This window comes from Trachymyrmex cornetzi, unplaced genomic scaffold (assembly GCF_001594075.2).
Source record: "Trachymyrmex cornetzi isolate Tcor2-1 unplaced genomic scaffold, Tcor1.1 scaffold15, whole genome shotgun sequence".
Lineage (NCBI taxonomy): Eukaryota > Metazoa > Arthropoda > Insecta > Hymenoptera > Formicidae > Trachymyrmex > Trachymyrmex cornetzi.
Genome location: NW_017296091.1, coordinates 388,057 through 415,097, shown reverse-complemented (window position 1 = coordinate 415,097; position 27,041 = coordinate 388,057). Strand labels below are relative to the sequence as shown.

Sequence of the window (27,041 nt, the reverse complement as noted above, 5' to 3'; positions counted from 1 at the left end):
GCCACTCGCGACCGCCCAGGCCACCGCGACCCCCGAGGCCGCGCAAGAAGTCTTCCCTCGCGGCCGCCAACCAGAAGGAGCCACCTTTCGAGGAGGACATTATCGACGGATTCGCCATCCTCGCCTTCCGCTCCTACGAGGAACTCGAGGTGAGCGACGGACCGAACGTCCGTTTACCTATTTACTTTCTTTCTTTTTCTTTCTTTCTCTCGCTCGAACGAGATCCGCGCGATTGGATCTGTATAGAGGTCATCTATATCAGGTGGAGTGGTTGTGGGGAATGGAAAGGATAATCGGAACATATTCGTCGTCTTCGGATGTGTACTCGCCATAACCTAAAAGTATAACCCTAGAGATAACCTACAAATCCTCCCTACTCGGCTCTCTTGTTTGTCTTTCGATCCTTTACCAAATTCGGTTCTTCTTTCGGATTTTCGGAAACGGATTTTCTGCGAGTCACGTATCCGAGGATTATATTCAGAAATAGAAAGTTGGAAATACATGTATATGAACTCGACAAAGAGAGAAAAGAGAGAAAGAGAGAGTCTGTGCTACTCGAGGAGACCAACAGGATATCGGATTATTCAATCGATTCGTAATGCTGAATACGTAATGCTTCGACTGTTTAAACAATTAGGATAGAAAGAAGTTCAAGGGATTATATCGTTCATTTTTTTTTTATTTGCAAAGTCATACAATTGCCCATCTTTGTCTCTCATCGATTGCCTCTATCGAAATTAAAGATTTTCTACCTCTCAAAGTGACAGTAACCATTTGAATTATACGATCGTTGACAAATAGTCTCTTGGTTTATCTTGCCTCATTAATCATTCCAGATCTACTGTGCATTTGTGTGCATACTGTCATTGTAGCAAAATATGGGGGAGTATATTTCAGAAATATTTACAAAATACGCTTGAATCGCTATTAAATATCAATCAAGAAATCCATTTTAGAATTATCTCTTTTACTTGCAATTAAAGAAAAATGCATATAAAGATAATCGGGGAAATTCGAATTTTACGTTTTCACTTGGAACAAAATGAAAACAGTTAAGTCAAAGACCGGCAATAGAAACAGCAAATAAGATTTCAATCTATTGAAAACTTTGTATTCTGTGATACACAATTTCTGGATAGGTTGAAATCTGTTATTCTCTGCTTCTATTGCCTGTGCTTTTCAATTGTGTCTCAAGCTATATGCCATATGGATAAAGAGATTTCTCTAAAGCTTTGAAAAGCGCAGGCAAATAGTTGTACCGTCTCAAGTATCTCATACTGTGCGTACACAGTATCTCTTATTTGGTCAACGTTTTTAAAAAATGTTTTCTTTTCGGGAAAGGTCGTCACGCTGGTCTCTCTTAATCTGTGGCTTTACGCATTTCGTGTCGCTGTGTTTTATGTATATTTACGATCTTATCGCCGGGAGATTTTCAATGAATCGTGTTTACCAGCGAGGGGTCATCGAAAAAAAACATGACATGATAGTCGAACCGCGAGTGTAGGCAACTTTAAGAATTATTTCAACAATTTCTTCCATTCACCTCTTTTTAGAATTATAATCTTATTATAAAGCGCAGAAAATAATTTACTTAATATGAATACGTATAAAAAAAGAGATTTATTTATTTCACAACTCCTCGAATTCCAGAAATTCTATTAAAAGTAATTTAATATCCGATAAGTTTATTCAATTAACTCAAATAAGTTTGCCAAGTGTATTCGCAATTTATATGCGGAATACGAGATTAATTGGAACATAATAACCAATTGATATTTTTAATTAATTGAGATAACATAAATTAAGTTCATTTAAAATATTGACGGTGCAGGTCAGTGGTTCTCAAATCGTCCTCCACGAGCCCGATAAGTATCAGTGTATCGTCGTTTAAAATAAACGTAACAACACGACAGTCTCGTGTTAATTAGTAAAATCTCGGTGGCGTATATATATACTTTAATTACGGAAAACACGTACGCAATTAGTGTCGTGTGCAGAAGAGTTTCATAATTGGGCGAGTAAGAGTCACTGGCGGAGATAAACGGAGCGGGTGGCCATAAAGTCGCTAATATGAACCGATCAAAAGAGAAAAGAACATTGTATGTACTCGTACCGAAATAAGTGATTCAAGTCAAATGGATCGGCTATTATTTTCCAAGCAACTGGATACTCTGGTCGGCAAATGATGCTAGAGACATTCTGGCTTTCGAACTCGGCCACTCGCGCGGTTTAATCGCGGTTAGAGTTTAACCGACGTTGTCCGTGCAATGCAACCGGCCTTTGGAACGCGCGCGCTTCGGCGATATCGGCGACTGATAGCACGATCTCGCTCTCCTCGCGCGAGCAACGCGAACGTGCTCCTGTCCCGCGGTTCGCGTTGCATCGCATCGCGTCGCGTCTCGTCGCGTCTCGTCGCGTCGTAATGCGTGTACCGACCATTTCTTCGCAGCGTGTAACGGTATTCACGACGCAGGCTCTTCTCGCGTGAACGAGCAGCGAGAGATGAAAATCCACTTGCTGGGTGCGCGAGACTGCGAGTTCTCTTCGCGAAAGGGAGTCAGAGATAGAACGGCTTTAACACAAAACACAATAATGCGTTATTATTTTCCTATTCAAGTGCTCGTACGAAATTTCTCTGGCTTTATAAACTTGCTCGGAAACGTCGAAAAGTGAATGTGGACCGAGTATACAATTTATATAGAGTTGTAACGGAATTCAAAATGGAATGTAAATATAATTGTACAGATACTAAAAAGGTATTAGTGATGTAATGAAGTTTTAACAAATTTGTAATTAACGTATTTGAAAATATGTCAAGAGTTACCTTGGTCAAGATAACGAAGATAAAGCGTTTAAAGCTGATTGTAATCGGAGATAACACGAATGCGTTCCGAACGTTCTGAAGATAGATAAGTCGTTCGTGAGAGCTCGTTGATAAGAGATATCGTAAATCGCTCGCGTGGCGAATACTTATTTTTCCGCTATTGACATAAATTTGCATCGTAATGATGAACTGTGACCTTGTGAGGTATATCGCCGACACGCGCGCCGTAATGCGTACCTCCATTGCCTTTTATCTATAAATGAAAAATAATATTTTCTTCTATATAATTTCAAAATGTTGCACTGTACGATTAGATTAGAAGTGTCCCATTTACTACATTTTTTTTAAAAGAAACGATGTCGTCTTTTTTTGCGGTGAGAAGGGTCGTCACGCTTGTCCCTCTTAATCTATGGTTTTACACACATTTTTGTGTTTTTTACGTGTATTTACAATCTTATCGTTGGGAGATCGTTTTAATAAATCTCGTTTACTAGCGAGGGGTTATAAAAAAAAAAAAAACATTGGTCTAATTTCCAACTCTCAATTTGGTTCCACTTCGGTGCGGATCAATTTAGAATATTGTTTTCATTGGATGGAGTGACTTTGTGAATCGAAGCGGCATGAAATGAGCGCTTTTCCGACTTAAATTTGATCCTAGACTTAAATTCTTAATGTCAAAGTAAATCAAATTTGAATTATTTTTAATCAGTTCTGTGAGTCGCCACTGCTCTTATTCAATATGTCGTTAATTTAACAAAAATACTGGAGTAAAACTCAATAAATGTATCAATTTCGACTTGAATCTACTTTATTATTTATTAAATGTATACATTATCATAAACATTGTTTATTTGTAAATTAACCACAGATATGAATTGATTTACATTTTGATATACATGGAAGTTAAAAATAAAATATTATTTTACTCAAGAGATTAGATTACCATTCTTTCGATATCTAACATCGTTGCATTAAGTACGGTAATTAGACTACTGTACGATTTTTCGAAAGGGAATAATCCTGCTTTAACCACAGATATGAATTGATTTACATTTTGTTATACACGGAAGTTAAAAATAAAATATTATTTTATTCAAGAGATTGGATTACCATCGTTGTTCCTTTGATATCTAACATTGCCGTATTAGGTATGGAAACTAGAAGAATTTTTCCAGAGAGCCAAATAGATCCCGTAAACTTAAATGGTGTAGAAATAAAAATGATAAATATATTTCGTCCTCTTCCCGGTTTGTTTAAAGAACTGGGTGTCCCGTAACGACGAATGATTCTCGACGGTAAAGCTCATCGGTGCATACGTCGCTGGGAGTGGCCCTTGAGAGTTTTATTCCCTCGCGAGCAATCCTCGACAGTAAAATTTCCGGCGTACATTGAGAGCGACACTTAATGAGTGCCCAATTGAGAGTTTCATTCTCTCCGCGAGTGATCCTCGATAACAAAACTCTCGAGTATGCACTTTGCCTTAGACGCGAGACTCTTCTTTCGCTCTAAATTCGCCGAGCCGCTTTCCTGCATTCCCTGTTTTGATCGAGTTAATCGAATGATTAGCAGTTTTTCACGTCTTCTACATAGTATCGCTAACCACGTGATAACAGGATATTAAACCTCAATTATTAATACGGTAACGTAATAATTTTTTTTTATTCACAGAGAACGTCTCATTACGTGCAATTAAAGATGAGTGATTACTTTAATTTTAAACATGATTTATTCTTTCCTAAAGCAAAAACAATCTTTTTTTTTTTTTTTTCAAGCAGAAACATAATTATAGAACTAGATTTTGTTTCAAAAAAAGCTTACTCGGTAACTATCGTTATCACTGAAAGAAACGAAAATAAATATCCGATGAATTCACGTTGGTCCTGTATCAAGTTTATCTCGCCATGGGATTTTTTATTCGCGGATTCGCGGAGTAAAAGTGGTGAAAAGGACACATCGATGCGTTCTGCTTCCGCAACATTACGAGGTGTTACCAAAGAAACCCGTCCGAGGTGAAAGTTATTTTGTTAATCGCGTCCCGAGCCCCGCGTCGTGATTTATGCGTCGTCGCTCGAGATTATTTCTTTTCGGCGAGAACGGTAAAAACTTGGCGCGACGCATCGCACATTAAATCTGCAAATTAACCCGAAGACATGCCGCGTAATTACGCGCGCGGACGCCTTTATCGTGATTTATCGCGGCCGGGAAGTTAATCGGTTACGTTTTATTATTTGCGAAGTCTCGTTAAGCGCGACACCGTCATCCGTTTCTTTGTCAAAACACTGGTAATACTTGGTTGAATTTAATTTTCGGTTATACCGGATGGGAGTGGAGGAAGAAATATACACGTTAAAATTTGTATTACGCTATATATTACGATTCCGTCGACATGAATAAATCCCTCAAATTCCGTTCATCCTTCCATCATTGAAGTCAAATTCTATCTTTTCTTTAAACTCGATAAACTTGGATGATATATATTTTCAGCGTGATACCGCTATGAAATATTACAGAGTTTAACAAAATTAAAATTTTATTAAAAAATTGGGTAATTAGATCATAAAATTATAACGATCTTAAAACTGATTACGTTATAAATTGTATAATTACGTATTCCTCGCTTATTTCTATTTTTATACTACTGCTCGTCGGGGCATAAAATAACTTGACGTAATTTTCTTCGATATCGACCACGTCTGAAATGACGATTTGCTTTTGCAAACTGATAATCGTGAAGATAACTGCCGCGAAGCTATCGTCATTGCAGATGCTTATTTTTCGCCTCATTAAAGACATTTCCACATTATTTCTAAAATAAACGTTTCAACCTCGTTCGATTTTAGCGTTTTACGACGTTGGCTCTTATCGATCTCTTTCTGCTTTTCTTATTTAATCGGCACTCGAGACTTTTTTCGCGTATCGATGAAGCATCTATAGTTTATCTATCAAGGTTGCATCGTGTTTATGACGATGGGCATCCATGCAGCTGGCTTGAATCTGCAGGTGGCTCGCCTGTTGCAACCATTCACCCGCTCGATCCCAGTGCTTTACGTCTATCCCGCCTTCAATATATTGCTATGACGCCTATGACGATAAAAATATAACCCGCATTTATATAATGCATGTCGGTTTCTAAATAACACGTATCGCCGAGATCCTCAAATAACGCAAATTCGAAATCTACGAAGCGACATTTTCGACGCTAAGATTCGTCTTTTCCAACAGCGCTTCTCGATGCCAGACGAATTTCAATGAAGAAGGAGCCAGACTCTCAATAAAAATCAATGTGTCTCCGTTACATTGAATTATTACTCCGTCATAATTATAATTGTAAATTCAAGACGATAAATTTTTGTTCGAGATCGGTAGCCCTTTTACGCGAATATTCTACAAATTCGCTAAACTCGAACGAATCTTTAGCGTAATATAAAAAATATCGTACGATAAAATTGAACTTTTTATTGAATAATTACGAGATAACATCACGTAAACCTCATAAACGTCATTACACTGCGTCATTACGGTGCGTCATTGCGGTAATTCGTACACACACCATCGCTCCCCCTAGTCTCTCCTATAATCTCCCCAGCTATAATCTCTCCCTCTCCCCCTTCTCGATGGAGGCATTGCAGATATATTCGTTATCAATATTTGAGATTAGACTTCTATCTATCTCACGTTGACGTGGTAATCGCGGAGCTGCCGGTCTCCCCGGCATTTCTTGCGCTTATTTTTATTTCATAAAAAAAAAGGGGGAAAAAAATTACATTTATCTTCAGGCAACCGTTTTACAAGACGACCGCAAAATACATATCAACATAGGTAAAACCTGCTCATTATCATAAACATTACGTTCGCTACGCTTGTTTATGCAACCGGCTTCGGTATGTGCGCGCACGCCTTGTAAATTTATCGCCTCGTGCCTTCTTTTACTTTATCGTCGTTACTCGTGTCACGATTGAAGGACAACAGTGACGAAGCCGAAGCAACGCGTGACTCCTTACAGCCGGTCTGTTTCCCGACGGTACAAAAATCGTAGCGCGTGTACAGATCGTTATGTCAGAACAGTCGATACATCTTTTTTTCGTAGAGATAATCCATTTCTATGTAAATCGAACGTGTTACTAAGTTACCCTGAGCGTTTTTATCGCACTGATATATTTGCTGAAGTACTTACTGTATTAATAATTACTACGTCTTAATAATCGCTGTGTTCTCATTATTCATTGCGTCAAGAAGAATTATTTTCTTCTTTGAAGCTCATAATTTACAAAAAAAAACTTGCTCTTCGCGTTTTTATTTTGATTTATAATTCGAACATTTAAATATCTTTACGAATCGATTCCATATTTTATTAGTATATAGAAATACGTATATAGATTTACGTTTTATTATAGTAATCGATTCATATTTGTTCTAGCAAAATATTTATAGAACATTGTATAATCGTCCTTGTGCGTATCGATTGCGGCGGCAACATATTTATTGTCGAGAGCAAATTAATACTTGTATTAATAATTGCTAAGTTGTAGTAAAACTGCCGTGTTCTCATTATTGAATGGAGGAATCAAGAGGAGTTATATTTTCCTCCTTGAAGTTTTTATAGTTTACAAAAAAGAAATTTATTTCAAACATTTCTATTTCGATCGATATAATTCAAACATTTAGATATCTTTAACGAATGAGGATCATTTCCAAATTTTATTAGTAATTTTTATGTGGTAAAAATATATTTACGTTTCCGCCAGTATAATGAATTATCTTATATAAGTCAATTGGACGCACTTTTATAGATATTTGTTCCGTAAGTAGAATATTTAAAAAATAATAAGACATATATAATCGTCCTTATGGCATTGGAAAACAACCGGTACCTTTTAACTCGGCTGAAACGCTAAACGCGACGTTATTGTTATCGCGCGTGCGAATGACGGAGCAGAATAGTACGCGTACCGTCTAAACGGGCCTGTCGATCATTCCTGAATAGATATTCCGGCATGAATCAAGCTGCTCAAAGCAAGCTGCTGGATGTTCAAAAGGCAAAGCGGAAAATCCGCCCTCTCTGACGCGCGCGCGGCAACGGTTTTTATTTTCTTAATTAAAAGTACACCGCGAGAGAGACGTGTTCTCTCGCGCTGTAATCTGTTACAAATTAAATAGAAATGGTCGCGGAGAGCGCGGATGTGACGAGGGAGCACATCCGCTGCCCGTGAGTTATCGACGCCACTTCTCTGGTTATTGGAGCCTCCGTTATCACGAGAACGCGGCAAATAGAACGCTTCGAAAGGTCGTTCTGCTAACGGAACGTGACAATCAGCTCTCTCTCCCCTCTTATCTTTGTATTTCTTTATTTTTATTTTGATATTTTGTGTTACCGCTTTTCCTTTTTACTTTCTTTTTATTTATCTTTTTTATATCTTAGAGGGTTTGCCCTATAGAATATTAATAAATGCCTTTATCTCTCTCCCTCTCCCTGCCTCTATCTTTTCTCTCCCTCTCTTCTCCCATCCTCTCTCTCTTTCTGGTGTAATTAACTATAAACATAATAATTTTAAAAAACAGCGAGCGTGACCGATGTTTTGAACTAATAGACCGAAGCAATCGATTAAATAAAACAGATACAGCAGCCTACATGATAAATTATAATAACGAATCGTAAGACGGCGAGAAATTTCGATCCTGTTAAAAAAGACGTCCCCTCGTTATCGGTGACCTTGACTTTCTTATTTGGGAATACTGCGCGGGTAAAGCGAGCCGCAAAACGGTGGACGGCCTTGCGCGAGCCAATTTCATTTACTTGCCTGTCCACCGCTAAACATTCGACTCCGATTTGCGAAATGTTTCGGGAGAGTGTCGTTCGGATTGCATTTGGCGCGTCCGATGTCAAAGGCGCCATTTCGCTCCACCGTGTCCTTTTGCAATCACGCACCGTCTGTGCGTGGAGGTGGGAGTGGAGGAGGAGGTGGTGACGACGACAGGAGGGAAAAAGATCCTTTTGGTATCTCCGATCCTGCCGGAATGCAAACTCCAACCTCGCCGCCAGGTGCCGATTCTCTCACAACGAGTGTCTTTCGCCGTTTCTTCCCGTTTATTTGTTTCCCTCGTCGCGCGACCCGTCGGGGACGATATCGTTCCGTTTTCAGAAAAATATACCGTCGCGCGTTAACATCGCCGTGTAATGTATGTACATGCGTAATTATGCCGTAATAACGCTTCAGGGCATCAGTTTAACGTGTGGAAACGCGACCCGCGGATTTTCAACGTGTATATCTTCCGTCGCATATTAAATGTCGGCAATTAATAACACTGCAATTTAACGCTTAACATGATTACAAAATATTTTGCAATATACTTTTTTGACGTAATTCAGTCGCAACGCTTATAAATATTATTATACCTCAAGATTCATGAGAAACATCAACTACTACAATACACAATTTTCGCTAGTCATTCCACCGTATCTTTCTTTTTTCTCTGTACGACAGATTTTGAATTAGTATTTAATACATTATATATAGTGGACATCCTTTTTTTTTCGCATTTGTACATAATATTGTCGTTTTTTGTGGTTAGGTTTCCACTGATTTAACAGCTATTCAGGACAATTTATTTGTTTTAACAAAATCTCGGACAGCAAATCACGATATTGTGCGCCGTGATGAAAAAAAACAGTGGTCACCGGCGAGGTTCACTAAATTGGATTGAATTTTTAACGCCGCTTTTTTTTCAGGAGCAAAGCTCCACGTACAAAAGAAACTGTTACATGCTCTGCACATATTGTTTCATTTGGAATTATTGTCTATCGCTTTTTGTTGCGGTGCCTGTCATATACTGCGCACAAATAAACTGGTAGCGACTTGAAAAAGTTAACGTTACGAGAGAATGGAAAGGAAAGAGAAAGAAGAATGGAGTAAGTTATTTACGATTATGGGCTCCCCGCTAAGAAACGTACGTTTCGCCCATCCACGTTCACGAGAGTCGCGATAATAAATGGCAATACGTTCTATGAATAGAGCATCTAGAGGAACGCACTTGTCGTTATAGTCTATTAAGATATCCGCAAACTGCATTACATCGAACCGCGCTTTCCTCGCGCGTACGTTGGCCGTTTGCGTCGATCGAAATATCGGGCTCGTTGATCATCGACGTTGACGGCGGTCCTGAAGGCGGCTTTTCTATTAAAAAGCCCTGGGGACGATCGATAATCGTCGATGTTCGCTCGTGAATTCGGGATGAGGTCAGTGTCACGTTGTCTGACAAATGAGGCCTCGTTATACAAGAAATGCCACGCGTTAAGAGGATTCTAAAGTCGTCTGTTTTACCGATTATTTTTCAAATAAGTATTTTCCTATCTTTTTACTGATTTAAGAATCCTTTTTTAATTAATAACAATTAAAGTATAAACGATAATATAGTCCAAATAGATCGAATATGACAAAAACGAAAAAGTTGAAATATTACTTTTTTTATCAGCTTCTGGCGATTCGTAACAATATTTGCTTCATATAAAAGTTTTGTATTGTAGATATAAAATAATCTTGGGTTTAGATTAAGTGCTTAGAATCGGGTATCTAATATGAAAGATCAATTAGTTAGAAAATTTGTACGTATGTATGCTATATTGATGTAGTAGTAAAAATAATAATAAATTTTAGTAAATATTTGTTTAAATAGTTCTGAGTAAATATTTGCTAAATGTATAAAACATACATTTATTCGACAAAAACTATTAATTTGATCTATTATTTTTTTATTGAGTAATTTATTTACAGTAAATATTTATTTTCTGTAAATAAATGTTTTCTTAATAATAATACTATTTTTAAAAACGTGTATCACGATATAGTAAATTTTTTTTCAATGTATATAAATTTCTTCGGTAAAATAGACGACTTTATAGGATCTTCTTAAATATATTATTTGTTTCGTATAAATTTTGAATGGTATCCGAGGAAGCGAGTTTAAGAATTAATAGAATTGACGATGTCTTAATTAATAATTTAATGAGAGAGAGAGAAAGAGAGAGAGACTGATTCTTCACGAAGCATATAAAACATTAAATTAAAGATAATTTCATTAATTGATATTCGCGATAATGTAGATACAATTCAGATGCGCGGCACAGAGGGAATTATGACTTAATTGACATGTAATTATATGAATTTATTAAGTGGACCGGTGAGATTCCGAACATCGGCAGATTAATGTACATTATGTATCGACCAGTCTATTACATCACAACACGCTGAAGAGAATGGTGACATGAGAGTCATTTTTCTTATATCCTTCGAGGGACAGCGCGATTCGCGAAGAAGCTAAATATAAACACAGTTACTTCATTATAATACAGACTCCAGTAAGGAAGAAAATACACGAAACTTTATGTCACGGGTAATCATAAGCCTTTTCAGAGAAGGATACGAATTTAAATTGCAAATTGAACAGTCAGCACATGCACGCGCTCGATGCCGAGTAAAATATCGTACGCGGCCGATACAAAATAAACACTTGTAGCCTTACGAGGGTGTACGTTGATAAGACCCCAATGATAAGATGCGCTCGTTACAAGGCTTCGAATTACTCGTTTCAGCGAACGATGTCTCAGGACTTCTTTCGCGGCAACTAACCGAGTGTCTTGAAACTTTTCGTATCGTAACGAGTCGAGTCTTCCTTCGCGTCGCGAGCGGGAGAAACTGAAGAAAGAGGGAAAGCGAGGGAGAATGAGAGAGAGAGAGAGAGAGAGAGAGGAGAGAGAGGAAGGAAGGAAGGGCTTTCGAGTTCGTCGGCCGAGAAACGTAATTTTGCGTCGGACGAAATCGCCAGCGTTCGGCGCATCACCGAGGGCTCGCTCGAACCGCGATGTCGTTAGCCATCCCGAGGCCTCGGCCTCGGTCGAGGGACTAGGGAGTGAGGTCAGCAGCGCCACTCAATAAATCAGAGCTGCTGTATTCGCGCGACGCGTGTCGCGTCGCGTCGCGTCGCGTCGGTGGGAAGCAAGGACGGTCGAATTCTGCCACATGATCCGTCAACAGAGATCACCCGGATGAAATACGCGTATATATCCGTCGGATATATACTGACGGACGTCCCCGTCGCTGAAGAAGCCCCACGAATCCTCGAACACAAGGGTTGAAAGTCAAAAGTGTATATACAGTATGCTAGGAGAGAGTAGTCACTGTGGCTTCAATTCTGGGATTTCTAGACGGAAACGATTTTGTTGAAATATCTAAAAGTTTGACTTATAGATGCAGATTTGAAAATAATTTTGTTGGACCATTAAAATAATTATGTGCGTTGAGAAACATTTTTGATTCAAAATGAACGATTACATTAATCAGAATTTTTAGTTATCTCAACTAGAATTATAACAGATTCTCTCTTCAACCACAAAATTCTGTTCATTTTTAACCTGAATTCCAATTAATGCAAACGAACTTTTTACAGTGTGAGAGACTCGAGCGTAATGAGCAATGCTGCAAAAAAATATTGATATTCTAGCATCCAGTTTGAGCGTGTATAATTGTTTTAATAGTTTAATAAAATTATTTTCAAATCTATCTACGCACAGGGAAAAAAACTGTATTTTTAAATATTAATTACTGTGTTTGTAAATATTAATTATTTGTTTCAAATATTTCAAAAGTCTATATCTCTGTATCCACAAATCTATTATAACTTTATCACAAGTATTAAATTTATTAAAAATGTATTTTGAATCCTAGTAAATTTAAATATTTCAATCAAAATTATTAAATTAAAACAAATTCTTCGCTTATTATATAATATTCTTTTTTCGATACAATTTTATATAATGCTTCAAAAAAGAAAATAAATTCTTGTTTTTAATATATGACAATGAGTTTTTTGTCTTCTCTGAATTTATAAGTATATTTCAAGGCTATTATAAAAAACTATTTTTTGTTAGATGACCATTACTTGAAAGAAAAAAGGTAAACCGAAAAAAATCACTTTTCTTATAACAATAGAATGACTTTTTTCTGTGTGTAATTAAATTTTTAGATACTTCACTAAACCATTTTTTACGTACGGGAAAAACGTGCAGAAAGTTTGAATACAAAAATTTATTAACAAAACAGTTTATTAAAATGCGCAGTAAAACGCATTTGAATTCGAAATTATATTTAATTACGGATTTAAGTACGTTGATCTATGACAACTGCGTTATATTTTGTTAGGTTTTTTTTATTATTTAATAAACGCAAAAGGCATAAGATATATATATATGTCGATTTTTAATATATAATATTTTGATGTATAGCATCGAAGATTAACGATTTAAATGTCTGTTTTGCGAAATCGTCTTCTTTTAAAAGGATTTCGTAAAGTAGATAAATTTAAATCTTTTAAGCTACGTTCTTTTTTATCATCGTGGAATTTATCCGTGTCCCATCTTTGCGATGAAATATCTCCGAGAAATGTTCGTTCTATGCATTTTCATAGATATCTGTCGTATATATTCAATACATACCTGCTCGTCGCGATTCAATTTTCATCTCGTTGCACGCAAAAGTGATCATTAGAGGATTATAAATGTTGTAATAATTTGAAGCATATGCAGAATTTTAGTGACGATTGGAATAACATTGAAGTTATTGTATGAAACGATATTATTTTTTCGTGGTATTAAGCAACGAAATCCACTGCTCGTCTACTTTTACTTTTTTCTTTTTTTTTTTTCGTTCAATTGCCTCGTGAAATAATTCGTGAGTACGTCGCTACGTTATTCACAGTTCGTTAAAAAATAATAAACCTAGCGATCGGCAGCCCGCTAATTGCCGTACGAGCGATAACAATTGGATGACACGTGATAACCTAATTACCTTATAATTAAGCATGCGCTTTGAGTTATTTTATGGCGAGCGATTTATAAAAATTACCGAGGTACTCAAAGGCAACAATGTAATTGACTATCATCGGCGAATAATTCTATTATCCCCCGAATTATACGCGATACAACGATGAATGCGTAACGAGGTAGCATATTTTAATAATGAATCAAAATGCGCTCGATCGGCTCGCTCGCTCTCTCTCCCCTACATCGTTATCCTTTAAATCTCCGGGTTATTAATAAAAACTACATTACATTTATCGCTTTTAGTTAATTATACAAAAGCTCTTATTAATACTGGTAAATAAATGAGATTCAACGGTATCGATAGCAAATACACGAGATCCGTCGGATAAATTACCAACGATTAATTATCAACGATATGATATATCGAGATACGCGCGGCGAATAAACGCGTTTTGTAAATAAACATTTCCATTTATTTAGACGAAAACGTACATCTCATGTTGCTGTAGATTTTGCTAAAATTGCGCATCCACGACTTTTTCCATGTAATAATTTTTTTTTTTCATATTTTGAAAAGGGTAAAAGAAAAGGTTTTAGCGCTGTGATGGTTGAGTGTATAGAGATCGATATGGGGGGACATGACATCGGTGTCCGGCGACAAAGAAAGTCGCTTGCACCTGCATGAGAAGTGACCCACTTCTCTTCGTAATTCCCTAAGATACGGAAGAAAGTCCACGTCTCTTACTTTCGCATCTTTCCTTGGGTCATTGCGGTTGCTTTCGCAAAAAGGAGGAATCCGTAAAACGAGAAGCGACCGTGTTTCTCGGATTTTGAAATGCTCTCTCTACCTCATATATAGAATACGATAGTTCAAGAGAAAGATACGTATTCTTTTATGTATTTATAGAAATAGTCTTCGAAGATAAATCGATATCTTTCATTCTGTCGAAACGACATCGAGAGCGTATACATATTTCAAACGTTTTATGATATGGAAGATGATGTGATTGTCCATTTACGTTCTTCAAAAGAGATAAAATTTAGAGATAATGATAAAAGCAGTCAGGTTTCGACAAGATATTTTAAGTCGCTAAGTATTCCTCAGGATATATCTCTCCTTCAAAAGCTGTGGGAAAAATTTTAACGAAAATGAGTCGAAAAAGAATCATGTATTACATTTATTCGAGAAAAAATGGAAATTCTGCTCTCTTTATTTTTCGCAAATTATCGTTACGAGAACGAGAATGCTAAAATATTCCAATGTAGTTTTGATTTCGGTGGACTTTTAATGTATTCAGCAGGGAAGCTAATAACTTTATTGCTATTCATTTTCACGTGTCACGTGTCCGATAGTTAGCATTTCGTTTAAAATTTAAACAACAATATAAAAGAGGAGGTTGCAAGTATCAACGCAGTTCTTGGTCCGAAAAAGAATATAATGTTGTTTAACTTAACATACATAATTACATTCCTTACAAACGAACGTTCCGCTTTGTGCCAGTCTCAGCGTGAAGTAATGTAAAATGACAAAAGTAGGATTTCTTATCCTACATTCACATCTTCGTGGAGGCGAGTTTCTTCTAATTGCTTTATCCCCAAAAGTTCCAATTTAGGAAAGTTTTCTAGGATAAAAAAAATTATCAGATCCGAGTTTGAATTCCGGCTGAGGTAATATTCTTCGCAATAAAATTATTCATAGTTTTTAAAACTTTTATTATATAACATCTATTATTAACATTCTTGTAAGTTGCTTATTAACGTCAATATTATTAATTGCTTATTAATTTAATACATGATATTACTATTGTAGTTCTGTTTATTGCGTTTCAAGACTTTGATTTCGGCGCGATGTGCAGAATGTGTACAAATTTACATCGAAATATTAAGTACTAAGATCCGTTGAATATAACATTTCTCTTATTTAACCCTTACCGTACCATCTACAATTTGGTGCCTCATCCATATCATTCACTTCAAATCTCTTCGTTTTTACATCTCTTCAAAATAATTTTAAAAATCTCTAAAAATTCACCAACATACTTTCAACTTTCTAGAATAAATATTGACTCTTTATTTTGGAAAATAAATAAAATGTAGTATAATTTATAATTACCGAAAAACTCAAAGAAACTTGCACGAACAGGAATCGCTCGGTCACTAGTTACCCAAATTAGTACGGTAAGGATTAATTGGAAAAAAAATTATTTCGCTTAAATAATCAGCGAATTTACTTCAAAATTCTTGTTCCCTGGGAGAAACGCGAAAGGATCGATGATTTTCCCCCGGAAAAGTGGCGGCGCAATCGCTCGCACGCGGAAGCGATCGCGCAGCAGTATTATCCGCGATAAACATCAGGAACACGTCGCACGGCGATAATGACGCGGTGCTCACTTTTAGAGCCGTCACCGTTTCACGCGACGATCGCGAGAGAACACGGGAACGCGGAATTCCGCGCGTGGAGTGGAACGCGCGTAATAACGGGCTGAGTTACGCGTTGCCGTGCAAATCGGCGAAAGATTTTTGCACGGAATGATCTCGCGCGGGCTCCGGACTTTATCGCCGCGTTTACGCCGCGCTAAATCTTTTTACCGCCACCGGTTTTGTCGGACCGCTATTTCTTTTTTTTCTCTCTCTCTCTCCCCTCGGCCCTTTTTTCCCTTTGTCCGCTTCTCTTGTTCCCTCCTTTTTTTTTTTCGTTTACGTCGGGATAAATGCTTTATTGCGCACCGTTCCGACCGGGCCAGTGGCGTAAGCGGATGGCCCACGCACTCGGGATACCTGATGCTTAATTCTTGGCTAGATGGAAAATTTAATGCTTCGAAGACAGCGCCTTACTTTGGGCACCTTATCGTGGCACTGGGTTAGACTTCTTCCCTTAAGAAAATGTTCACGGGTGTTCGCATTTTCAGAAGAAAATACATAATGGAAGCGTCATTTTATGTTGCCGCTGCTAGATAATCCTACGATTATTTTCTATTATGTATCTTTCTACGCTCGCCCTGAGAATGATTTAAGACGTGACTCGGTCGTTATTCTCAATAACGCGGCGGTACTTTGAAAATATTTGTTTTTCGAAGATAATACTGTTTTTGTTTTCTACATAAACTTTCATTCAAGTTTACCAAACTGAAGAGGCGAGGTGAGAAAACAGTCGCTCTGATAATTTCGTTGATACGTGTTTTTGTCGAGTCCGGCCAATCGTTAGTTTAACGAATATAAATATTATAGGTACATAGATAAGGTACAATTTCGAATATGGTATAATTCTAAACGAAATAAGATCTAAATCCAATTTCGAGGTACAAGTTTGGTAACCTTAATCTCATTGAGGATATTAAATACTGAGAGGAATATTTGATTACAGTTATTTTTTGTTGATATGCGAAAAACTTTCTCCTTTTTAAATTAAAAAATTGTATTTTAATCAAAATTTTGTTATTCTAACCAAATTTTAGTGAGACCATCGCAATTTTTTAAATTACAAAATTATTAATATGTGAATTAAAAAAATTTTATCTTTCAGTTAAAAAATTATATTGTTCTGACTAAAATTGATTAGAATAATAAAAATTGATTAGAATCTAATTCGTTAATTAAAAAGTAAGAAACAAAATAATGGTTATTTACTTGAACCTCGAAAAGTAGATTCAAATCTTATTTCGTTCAGAAGTATATCGTGTTCGAAATTGTATCTTATCCTACATCGACGAGCTAAGTAATAATGCAACTTTCTCGATCGAAATGACAGAGTTAAAGTTTGTTGCGTTGGTCGTGATCGCATTCCTCTCGCTCTGTTTACGTCGCTTTAAGTGCGAAACGTATCGGTACACGATAAGAACTTTTCCCGTCCGCAGCTACGGAGAACCGAATTGCGTCGTCTTGAAGCATCCTGTTGGTGGTGTATCTTGACAATATTTCTCAACACGCTGCCGCGTTCTGTCGTTTAAACCAAACAACCCGGTCGTCTTCCGTTTATTATCCCGCGTAGGCGAGCGTGCGTCTCCACGTCGGATAAACATCGTCTCGCGTAACATCGTCCTTTCCGTTGTGGAGACTTTGCAGATGCTTGTAACACACACGTCTATATTACGGAATGGCGACCAATTTGTGCGCTGCATATAACGAGATTTTTTTAATTAATTTAGAATTGCTAATAGTTTATGAACTGCATGTAAGGAGTTTTTTTTTTCGCGAATTAAGCTTAAGTCGTGAATTACTTGTTGGTAAAAAATTTCACGCAGTTGAACATTTAGTTAATTTGATACACACATATATGTATATAATATATATGTATATATATATTGCGCTTTAACATAACTTTCTAAATCTGAATCAGTGGATAGTCACTGATTATCCAGTGGCATACTCGATCATTAGTGAAATTGAATTAAAAAGAAAGACAATTTGAGTATTGTATATTATAATTAAAATACTAATATTTGCACGTTACTTTCAAACTTCTAATATCATATACTGTACCATATTCATTGAGTTTATGCATTACATCAAGGTTAATTAGATCACCTAATAAAGGTTAACTAGATTAAGGATCTCACATTTCATTCACCGATTATTATCAATGACATACCGGGCATTGATATCGGTGATTATTCACTGTTTCAGATTTAGAGATTAATCTAGAATTATATTTCAACACTGAAATATTTAACGATAAATATTGAAAGACAAGAGGGTAGCGGCCAAGAAAATTTTCATTAACCTTTCGGAGCTAAACAGTTGGATCCACTCAATTATAAACCTTTGTCAAAAATACTAATTCAATTTTCTTTATGTTATATCCGCTAATTGGATTATTCTTATTAAAATATACTTAATATTCATTTTTTATATGGGTCATTTTGGTTGCTTAAAATTAATTAGTGTCTTTTAATTAACATAAATTGAATGGGTTTTACAGATGTATATCAAGATTAATTGTTTTAATCTCGTCAAGGGGTTAAAACAATATTAGTCTTAATATACGTACAAATTTTTGCTATTAGATACCAAAATTCCAATATAAAAAATAAAAAAAAAAGAATCTCAGATTTTCTGGTTGCGGTAATCAGAGACACTGCGACGTGACGTTATCTCGTGTAAGACGAGGTAGATCCGAGGAGATTTTTATTTTGTCCCCGCGTCTCGTAACCACCGCGATAACGCGGGTCACTAATGAACGAATTACGGTCGCGCACGCGGAGCGAAATAAACGCGCGGAAATAAGGCACAACGAAGCGACGTAACCCCGCTAACGCGAACAATACTCGGGGATGATGCGTGTTTACTTTCGTATAACTTTGGACGAACGCCAGACGCCGTTCACCGCGTCAATTTCCCACTGGCAAACCGCCGAAATCTTTGTCACAAGCCATATGTCCTCGCGCTCGGTTATGTCAGCCACTCGTCGGGAAAAGTGAGTGTTTTGTCACGCGGAATCTTTTACACGCTAGTTGTGGCACGCGGATAGAAAGGAGAATCCATCGTTGTCAAATTTAACGCTCTTTTATAAGCCGCGTGTTATCGAGTGATTTATCTCGCGCTCTCCCGGAAAATCTCTCTCTTTCTCTCTCTCTCTCTCTCTCACGAGGCGCACGAGAATCTGTCTGGTAATTTCTGTCAGCGCGAACTTCGTGCACGTTGAAAATAGGGCGAAACGATAATCATCTGAACGAGTGTGTTCCGCGTAAACGTATGGGTGAAAAACAGTTTTATTCCGCGAGTGTTTTATTTTATTTTGTTTATTGTAAATCTACACGGGCAATATTTTCCCTGTCATTCCCACGAACGATTTATGACGGCTATAAAAATACAATACTACACGTTGGGGGGTGTTTTACCCTAGATTTCACCCTGCTAAAGGAAACAATCCCGGTGTTTATACGAGTAATAGGAAGTAAAGTTGGGCGCTCGTATTCCTTTCGTATATACTTGACCCAATCCGCGCGCTTTAATCTGTCAAAGCGCGCACGCAGAGTTTACACGATGTCTACAGCGATGATATCGCCTCCGATGTGATTATTAACGGCAAAGTGATTTCATTAACGCTTAATTGGAAAGACAAGTGGACGAGATCATGTAAAAAGCCGATTGCCGAAAAAAAGCCTTTGTATAAGCACCGTATGGCTCTAAATCCATAAAATTCCATGCCCGTTACACCTTCATCGCGCCGCGCGATAAAAACGAATATATTAGATTTAAACACGCGCGAGTATAAACATTATAAATTTAATTTATGCTCGCAACGCGTTTTCACAACGTACAATTTATGCGTAATTATGATATTTTACCCGTAAACATTACGAGAGTCCAGACTGGATTAAAGTTCTCCGCAATAAACCTGAATAGTGTTAACGTCCTGGTTGATACAAGTAATAAGTGAACAACCTCTTGTAACTCCGCGTTACAAAAGTAGTCCCGCTTCTACCGGTTGCATTAAACGATTTCTTTCAAGCGACTTTTTTTAGAAAATCGATTTTCTATCGCATCGTTTTAGCAACAAATTAGAGCGGAGCGCGCATTCCAAAAGCGATATCGAGAGACACGTGTGTGGGTGTTTACAGGGTTGCCACCAAACTAAAAATCGAGAAAAAGTCAAGGAATTTTGCAAAATTTTCTGGAAAATAAAAATTCTTGACTTTAAAGAAGTTTAATATTTGTACATATCACACCTTTGCAGTTTTGGAATACTACTAACTTAACAATAAAATGCAAGCAGTGTCAGCAACATTAATAATAATTTATATTATGTTAAATTGCTTTTTCAACAAAATATCGAACAATTTCCAAATCAGCACGAAAATATTAAAAATTTCAAAAAATTGTAAAAAGTCAAGGAAAGTCAGAAAATGTTGTCGGAAAACCAGAAATAAAAAGGTGGTATTTTAGAATGAGAAATTAGCGGTCCACACTCTGGTTTACAAGAAAGCATCATTTTGTCCGTAGATTCGCGGTGAATTAAACGATACGATCCCCCTTTCCCTTCGTGCTCGACAAGATTGCGGGAGCCCGGGTTGCCTACTCCCATCGTCGTCATCGTCCCCTCGTCCCGCGGGTACATTAACAGCATTACTCGCGAGTAAACCGCGCGCGGTCATCTGTCCGTTCGGTGTACCTGTGTACACACGGGCGAGAGTATATTAACATCACAGCGCAGGCAGCGAGCGTACGGTCGAGCGCGCGGAGCGGCGCGGTGCGGTGCGGTGCGGCGGCCGGTTGATTAGAGCACAAGCCCGGTCGTGTCAACATAACGAAACGGACGGAAACGCGGCAACGCCGCGGCGCGGACGGACGACTTTGGTAGCCGGCCGGCCGGTCGGTCCCGAATGCACGGCATGCACGCACGCACGCACGTACGTACGTACTCGCTCGCTCACTCACGCTTACACGCACGCAAGCTTGTACGGTGCCCATGGACGGTGGAACGTCCGCGTGTCCGAGAACGACCTTCCCTCCGCACGATTCGCACCGCGAAGCCAAGGAACTTTGCTCGCCGCGCCGTGGAAGTTTCTATCTTGTTCCTCACGCGTATACGCCGCGATTCTCCGTGACGAACGTAGATTTCTCTCGCGAGTTGAGATCCCTTGGGTCGAACATTCCTTGATTTTCGAAAATCTCCTATCTCCTTTTCCGTTTCTTTCTATATTTTGTTTTACCTTTTGTACTGTTGCTGTTTTGTATTCAAAATTATTAGAGGACTTGCCCTAGAACTCAAATAAATGCTCAATCTCATTTTTTTTTACATTTTCAAGCGTATTGAAATTTTTCGATATTTGTCTCGCGTACGTTTGGGAATTTTATCATTTTATCCTGTTGTTCGTTCATTGAATAGTGAATAAGGATAAAATGGACCCTTATTCTGTAACTGCAGAGCTGTGCTCAAAAACTTCGTCCAGGTGCACTCAATCCCTCTATTCTATATATATTAATTCTTTATCCTTTTCTAGTTTTAAAAATTACAAAAAAAAAGAGCAAGCTAGATCAAGATTAAAGTTAATCTGTATTGATAGAAACGGGCATACATTTAATAAAAAACATTCCGAATAAAAGTATGATATAGTGACGTACAATGACGACATCTCTCTCTATTCAATTTTCATTTGGAATATTTTTTTTATAAAATTGCATATTTTTGAAATATTTGTTTATTAAAATTAAAATGAATTACCTTGTACGGTATAAAAAACTGCACAACGACACTATAACTTTTAACACTCATTAAGAATTACGAAATAAAGATCCTGCGGGTGCATCCAGGTAAAATTTTTTGAACACAATTCCTGCATGTTTAACTAAAATTTAACTTGAATCAATCTTTTTAAATAGTTTTTGTTTGTTTTACTATTAAATATTTTTGTGTTCCAGGAAATGAGTGCAAAATTAGATTCTTTAATTACGAATGAATTTGAACACACACACGTTTTACACAGGAAACAAAAACGTGTGTTTAATGTTTATAAACGAAGAAAAAGTAAAATGGCTATTGATCATCTATAAGAAAATAAGAAAATTGTACAGCTAGGAAAATTGGAAAATCTAGAAACATAATTATTTTTGGCAATTTTACAAGAAATTTTGAACAATGTAAATAATTCAAAATTGAATAAAGATATTTTTTTATTTTTAATCGGCACATTTTTCTTACATTATTACTTATTATTAATAAAGCGTTACTCAATTATCGTAAGAGAAACCTTGCTATATAGATCTGCATGTTTTATCCGTTTCCACATACCTGCGATATATGTGCACGTATTTAATTTTACGCACGCATGGCTGTTGGAACAATCGATAGATTTCACTATTCATTGAATGCCAAATGGTAAACAAGTCGTTTGTTGGGAAAAAAGTGGGCTAGCTCGATTGTTGCGCCCGACTCTTCAACTCTAGTACTTTTTATTCATGCATACTAATAGCTTTTACATCTCAATACCCGGGCGCGCTGCGTTGATTTTTTTTATCATGCTTTTTTTTGTAACAAAAGTTATGCCGAAGTAAATATGAAAAGAATACATTTTCATTGATAAAATCTATCCTTTTTTTTTTTTATTCGTGTTTATGGACAATACGTTTTATAGTCTCATAAGACTCGGCTACCATTTGTAAGCAAATCGCACCGTCAAATAAAAAGAAACGAAGAGGACTAGAGATGGAGGGCGGGGCGAGAGAGAAGAGATCGCGGACAAAAATTATATGCATAATAATATGCAACGTTGCGTATCGCGACGTGAAGAAACTTCGTTACGCCGTAACGTCTGCGTAACGCATAAGAACGTTATCGCATCGCGTTGCCTCGAGCGGCATGAGCCGTGACTTGCAAAAAAAAAAAGAAGAGGTGCATGATGGACGACAAAGTTCGAAGGATTTTTTCACATATACCTAAATACATAATCGCACCGTGTTAGTAGATTTTCCTTTTTTTTCTCTCTTCATTTACACAGGCGATTAATCGTAATTAAGTTCTTGTGTCGTTCCCGTAATAGGATAGTCTTGAGAACAGGACGACAGGGGCAACAGCTCGTTACAGAATCAACGAGTCATGTAATTCGTCGGCTTGAACCGCGCTCGTGTAATTGCCACTTCCAACGTCCGTTTTTCTCTCTGCCGCGCCGTTCCAAGATCATATACGCTCGCGGATCATTCGTTTGGATTTTCGCGGAGAAAAACCGACTGGTCATGATGTAAGAATACAAGGACTGCGCGTTCAGCAAACTCACTTGATATCCGTTTCTACCAATGTAATTTAATTTTAATCTCAGTCCAGCTAACTTCCCATCTTTTCTGAGAATTAGAGAAATGATGAAAAGTAAATTAAATTGAGATCAGTTAATCTACATTGGTGGAAACGGGTATGAGTGAGCGCTCGCTGTTATTAGTGTATTCTTTTAGATCATTTAATCAGACTTTTAGATCTGGAAGAATACGTCAATCGCGTTCACTCAGACCCGCGGTTTCGCAATTCGCAATTAACTTTTTAACCGAGGTTCATCTTACTCCTCATTTCAATTCTAGAATTCTAAGGTCCCAAGGAGTTAACTGCGAATTATGAAACTGGGCTTCAACTGTTAAGTCTACTGAACGCAGCCAAAGGTGTTTCGTTTCCAAGATGTGCGGTCGATGACCAATTAGGAAATTAGTCCAAGATGTTACAAGCCAATATAGAGCCGCTATTAGAAATTTACCACCAATGAGTAATCTACTCCAAAATCACCATCGGCTACCATTATGAGGAATAAAACACCTTGTATTCTTACGTCATAGCTGCGATGATACCTCGTGCAACAAACACTGGATGCCATATCGTGGCGGGTCTCGATTATATGCAGCTGTAATGAATTATCGTGCGCATATTTCTTGCGAAAGGCAACGTTGTGACATACCACCGGTAAAAGCCATAGGGGGTTTACGGAATTGAACCCATACAGTCTCGCGTAGTCGCGGGAGAAAGGATTTAATCATTGTGGATATACACGATGATAGCGTACGTTCCTGTCTAACGCGGTATTAACGTCAATCAGAGGTGTACCCGCTCGATTTTTGTGAGCAGGCCTCTACTACGTGGCATACACATGCACGCGGAATGAGTCATATGGCTTTTTACGTATCCACTTATCTGATATAATCTTCGTAATATATTTACAAGCGATAATTGTCGAGTGTTTCGTTCTGTAGGCTCAAACGGCGAGCGTTATAAACGCCTTGAAAGCAGGTAATCATCTAATAACTATCTCGGTGACAGAAGTTGACACAGGCGTTATTTATGATTGTAAATTAATTTGCTGTACGAACACCGGCAATTTGCGGGGAAGAACCGTTGTTTGTTAGAAAAAAACGTGCGTCACTGTCGTATCGCGATATTTAAAATAAAAATAGCTCGCGTGCAAAGAAAACGACGATGCAACGAATCGACATTTGCGACCTCGCGAGCTACATTTTTAAGGTGAACCGTCTCGCTCAAGGGGGGGGGGGGTTTGTGTGTTTACAGAAGCTTGTTAATCTCAATCTGACAAAACATCGCGTCGTTTGAGCACAATGTGCGACTATCTCTAAGAATAATGCGCGTCAGCTGATTCAGTTCAGCCGTATGAATGAACGAGCGGCTTGTGCCAACTGTGATAGCTCTCATCAATCATGTCTTGGCGCATCTTTGCTCGAAAAGAAAGAGAGGGGGAGAGAGAGTGAGAGAAAAAATATATATTCTGGCTACGTTCAGTCAAAAAGCAACGTTGCAACTGTTGTAAGATTCTTCGATATGATTGGTTTATACTTTTAGATCCAATGAGAAATCAACCGAAACACGAAAGATGCAATAAGCCTTAAGTCTTAAGAAATTGACTATTGATCATAGTCGAAGGTGAGAAGAATAGTTGACTGTAATTGATCAATTTCTTAAGACTCGAGGCTTACCACAGTATTTGAGGATTGAGGACAAGACCAATCATATTAAAGAATTTTACAACGCTGCTTTTTCTGCAGCCACTGTCTCGCTCTCTCGAGGAACAATCGTGAGAAACCTCCGACGAACACGCGACAAACAAACACTGAATCTAGACGTGCTCTTTTCGCGAGCGTTGCACCTTCCGCGAGACGGCCGGTCGAGTGCCGACAGTGCCGACCTGCCGACCAGCCGCGGAGGTTTTATTCAATTAATTCTCGCCGAGGAGCACGCGATCCGACCGCGACGAACACGTCCTAGGGGGTTTCGACTCGCAGTTGGCACACGTGCGCAGGTGGAGTGCGGTTTTTGCTGGGCGGCGGTGGTGATGGTAGTGGTGGTGGTGGTAGTAACAGCAGCCGCGGCGGCGATGGCAGCGGCGGTGGTTTTTTGCACCAACCGCGAGGTCTCTAGTGGCTTTTTCCCTTCTTTTCTTTGGTACCCACCCGTGGCAGAAGAGAGGGGGCACGAGAGAGGGAGAGAGGAGAAGCAAGAGAAAGAGCGCGACAAGAGCCATGGGCTCGTGACGAAGGGAGAGAGCGTAACGTTGCCGTTGCGAAAAAAAGAAGGAGAGACAGGAGCAAAGGGAGGGAGAGAGAGAGAAGGAGCGATCCCGCGGTTCGCTCCTTCCAGCTGGCCTGGCACGACGAAGAAGGCCTTGTCGCGCGGCTGCTCGTTCGGTCAATGTCTTCTCTTTCTTCCTCGCTCTCTCCCTTCTCTCTTCTCTCTTGCGCTCCCCGTCCCTTCTACCGTCCTCCCCCTCCGGTTCTCTTTCTCTCGCTTCCTCTCGCTTCCCGCTCTCTTTCATCGCTTCCCCCCACTCGGCAGCGCTCCCGTGCTGCATCGCGCACACGAGACACGGATGCCTGCGAAATCCCTCTGTCATCTTGCGAACGAACGCCCGTCCGCGGCCAGGATTATCCCACGCCGTGCGCGATCGCGAAAAATCAGTTCGTCGCGCCCGCGACGCGTCGTCATCATTGTCGTCGTCATCGTCATCGTCGTCGTCGTCGTCGTCGTCGTCGTCGTCCTCGACGGCGGGGAGTCGCGCGACGTGAATCCCTCCAGCACCACGAATCACCGGTGTATAACATTGTTCGGCCGGAGAATGAAAGAGAACGCGGTGCGTTCGGAAATGTGCACTCGTATCGCGGTTTGAAGGCGCTCCGTTCCGAGGGCAAGGAGGAAGGCGTTCTCGTTCGGGCTTTTTCCGCCCGGCGGCCGCGCGCAACAGCGTGAAAGTACCGCGATCGTTCGCCGCGGACTCCGGCGCTCTCTCGACTGCACGTCGTCGATGACGTTCCCGATGCCGTCGTCATCGCCGTCGCCGTCGCCGTCGCGCACCTCGTAGCCAGGCCGTTTCTCGCGGCCAGGGCCTCGCTCGCGGTGTTTACAACAGTGTGTATTACGTGTCGGGTGCGTGCGCGACAGTGCGGAATCTCGATCGTCGTGACTCCGGGGGGAGGAGGGGGGGACATGGCTCTCGGCGACGTCGTTGTCGTCGTCGCCGCCGCCGCCACCGCCACCGCCGCACGTTAGGAGCAAGCGTCGCGCGGGCGCGAAGAATAAAACTCCGACACCGCGGACGGGGATACTAGCGGGTTGTGCGGATGCTCCGATTGCGGCGACACTTCGCGCTTTTCGTGAACACAGGTGGGCGCATCTTTCACATATCCGTCAATTGATTTTCAACGTGATTTAACGCTGTCAGATTGATAAATATGGTGCTGGTATTTCGGTAAAAGTGAAGGCGACGTCTCTACAGTTCTGGTTATCCTTGACGTTTTATGTGACAACATGATAACGCAATAATGAAAATGAGATTTCTTGCTAAATGTGAAATTATAAAATGTATGATGACGTATATTTTTACAAATGTGCCTATACGCCATCATAATGTCGGCAATGTAACAATAAAATTAAATACAATACAAATTTGAAATAGAGAATATATTCGTGTATATAAAAAAATA

General features: G+C 38.9%; 1 protein-coding gene across 1 annotated transcript in view; it reads left to right on the top strand.

The window, feature by feature from the left end:
• The window catches only part of tay (tay bridge kinase), a 34,373-nt gene that overhangs the window by 1,564 nt on the left and 5,768 nt on the right, over positions 1 to 27,041 (top strand). Inside the window, exon 2 of the mRNA XM_018502680.1 lies at positions 6 to 149. Coding sequence (XP_018358182.1) covers positions 6 to 149 — 144 coding nt within the window. The remainder of the gene's footprint in view (positions 1 to 5; positions 150 to 27,041) is intronic.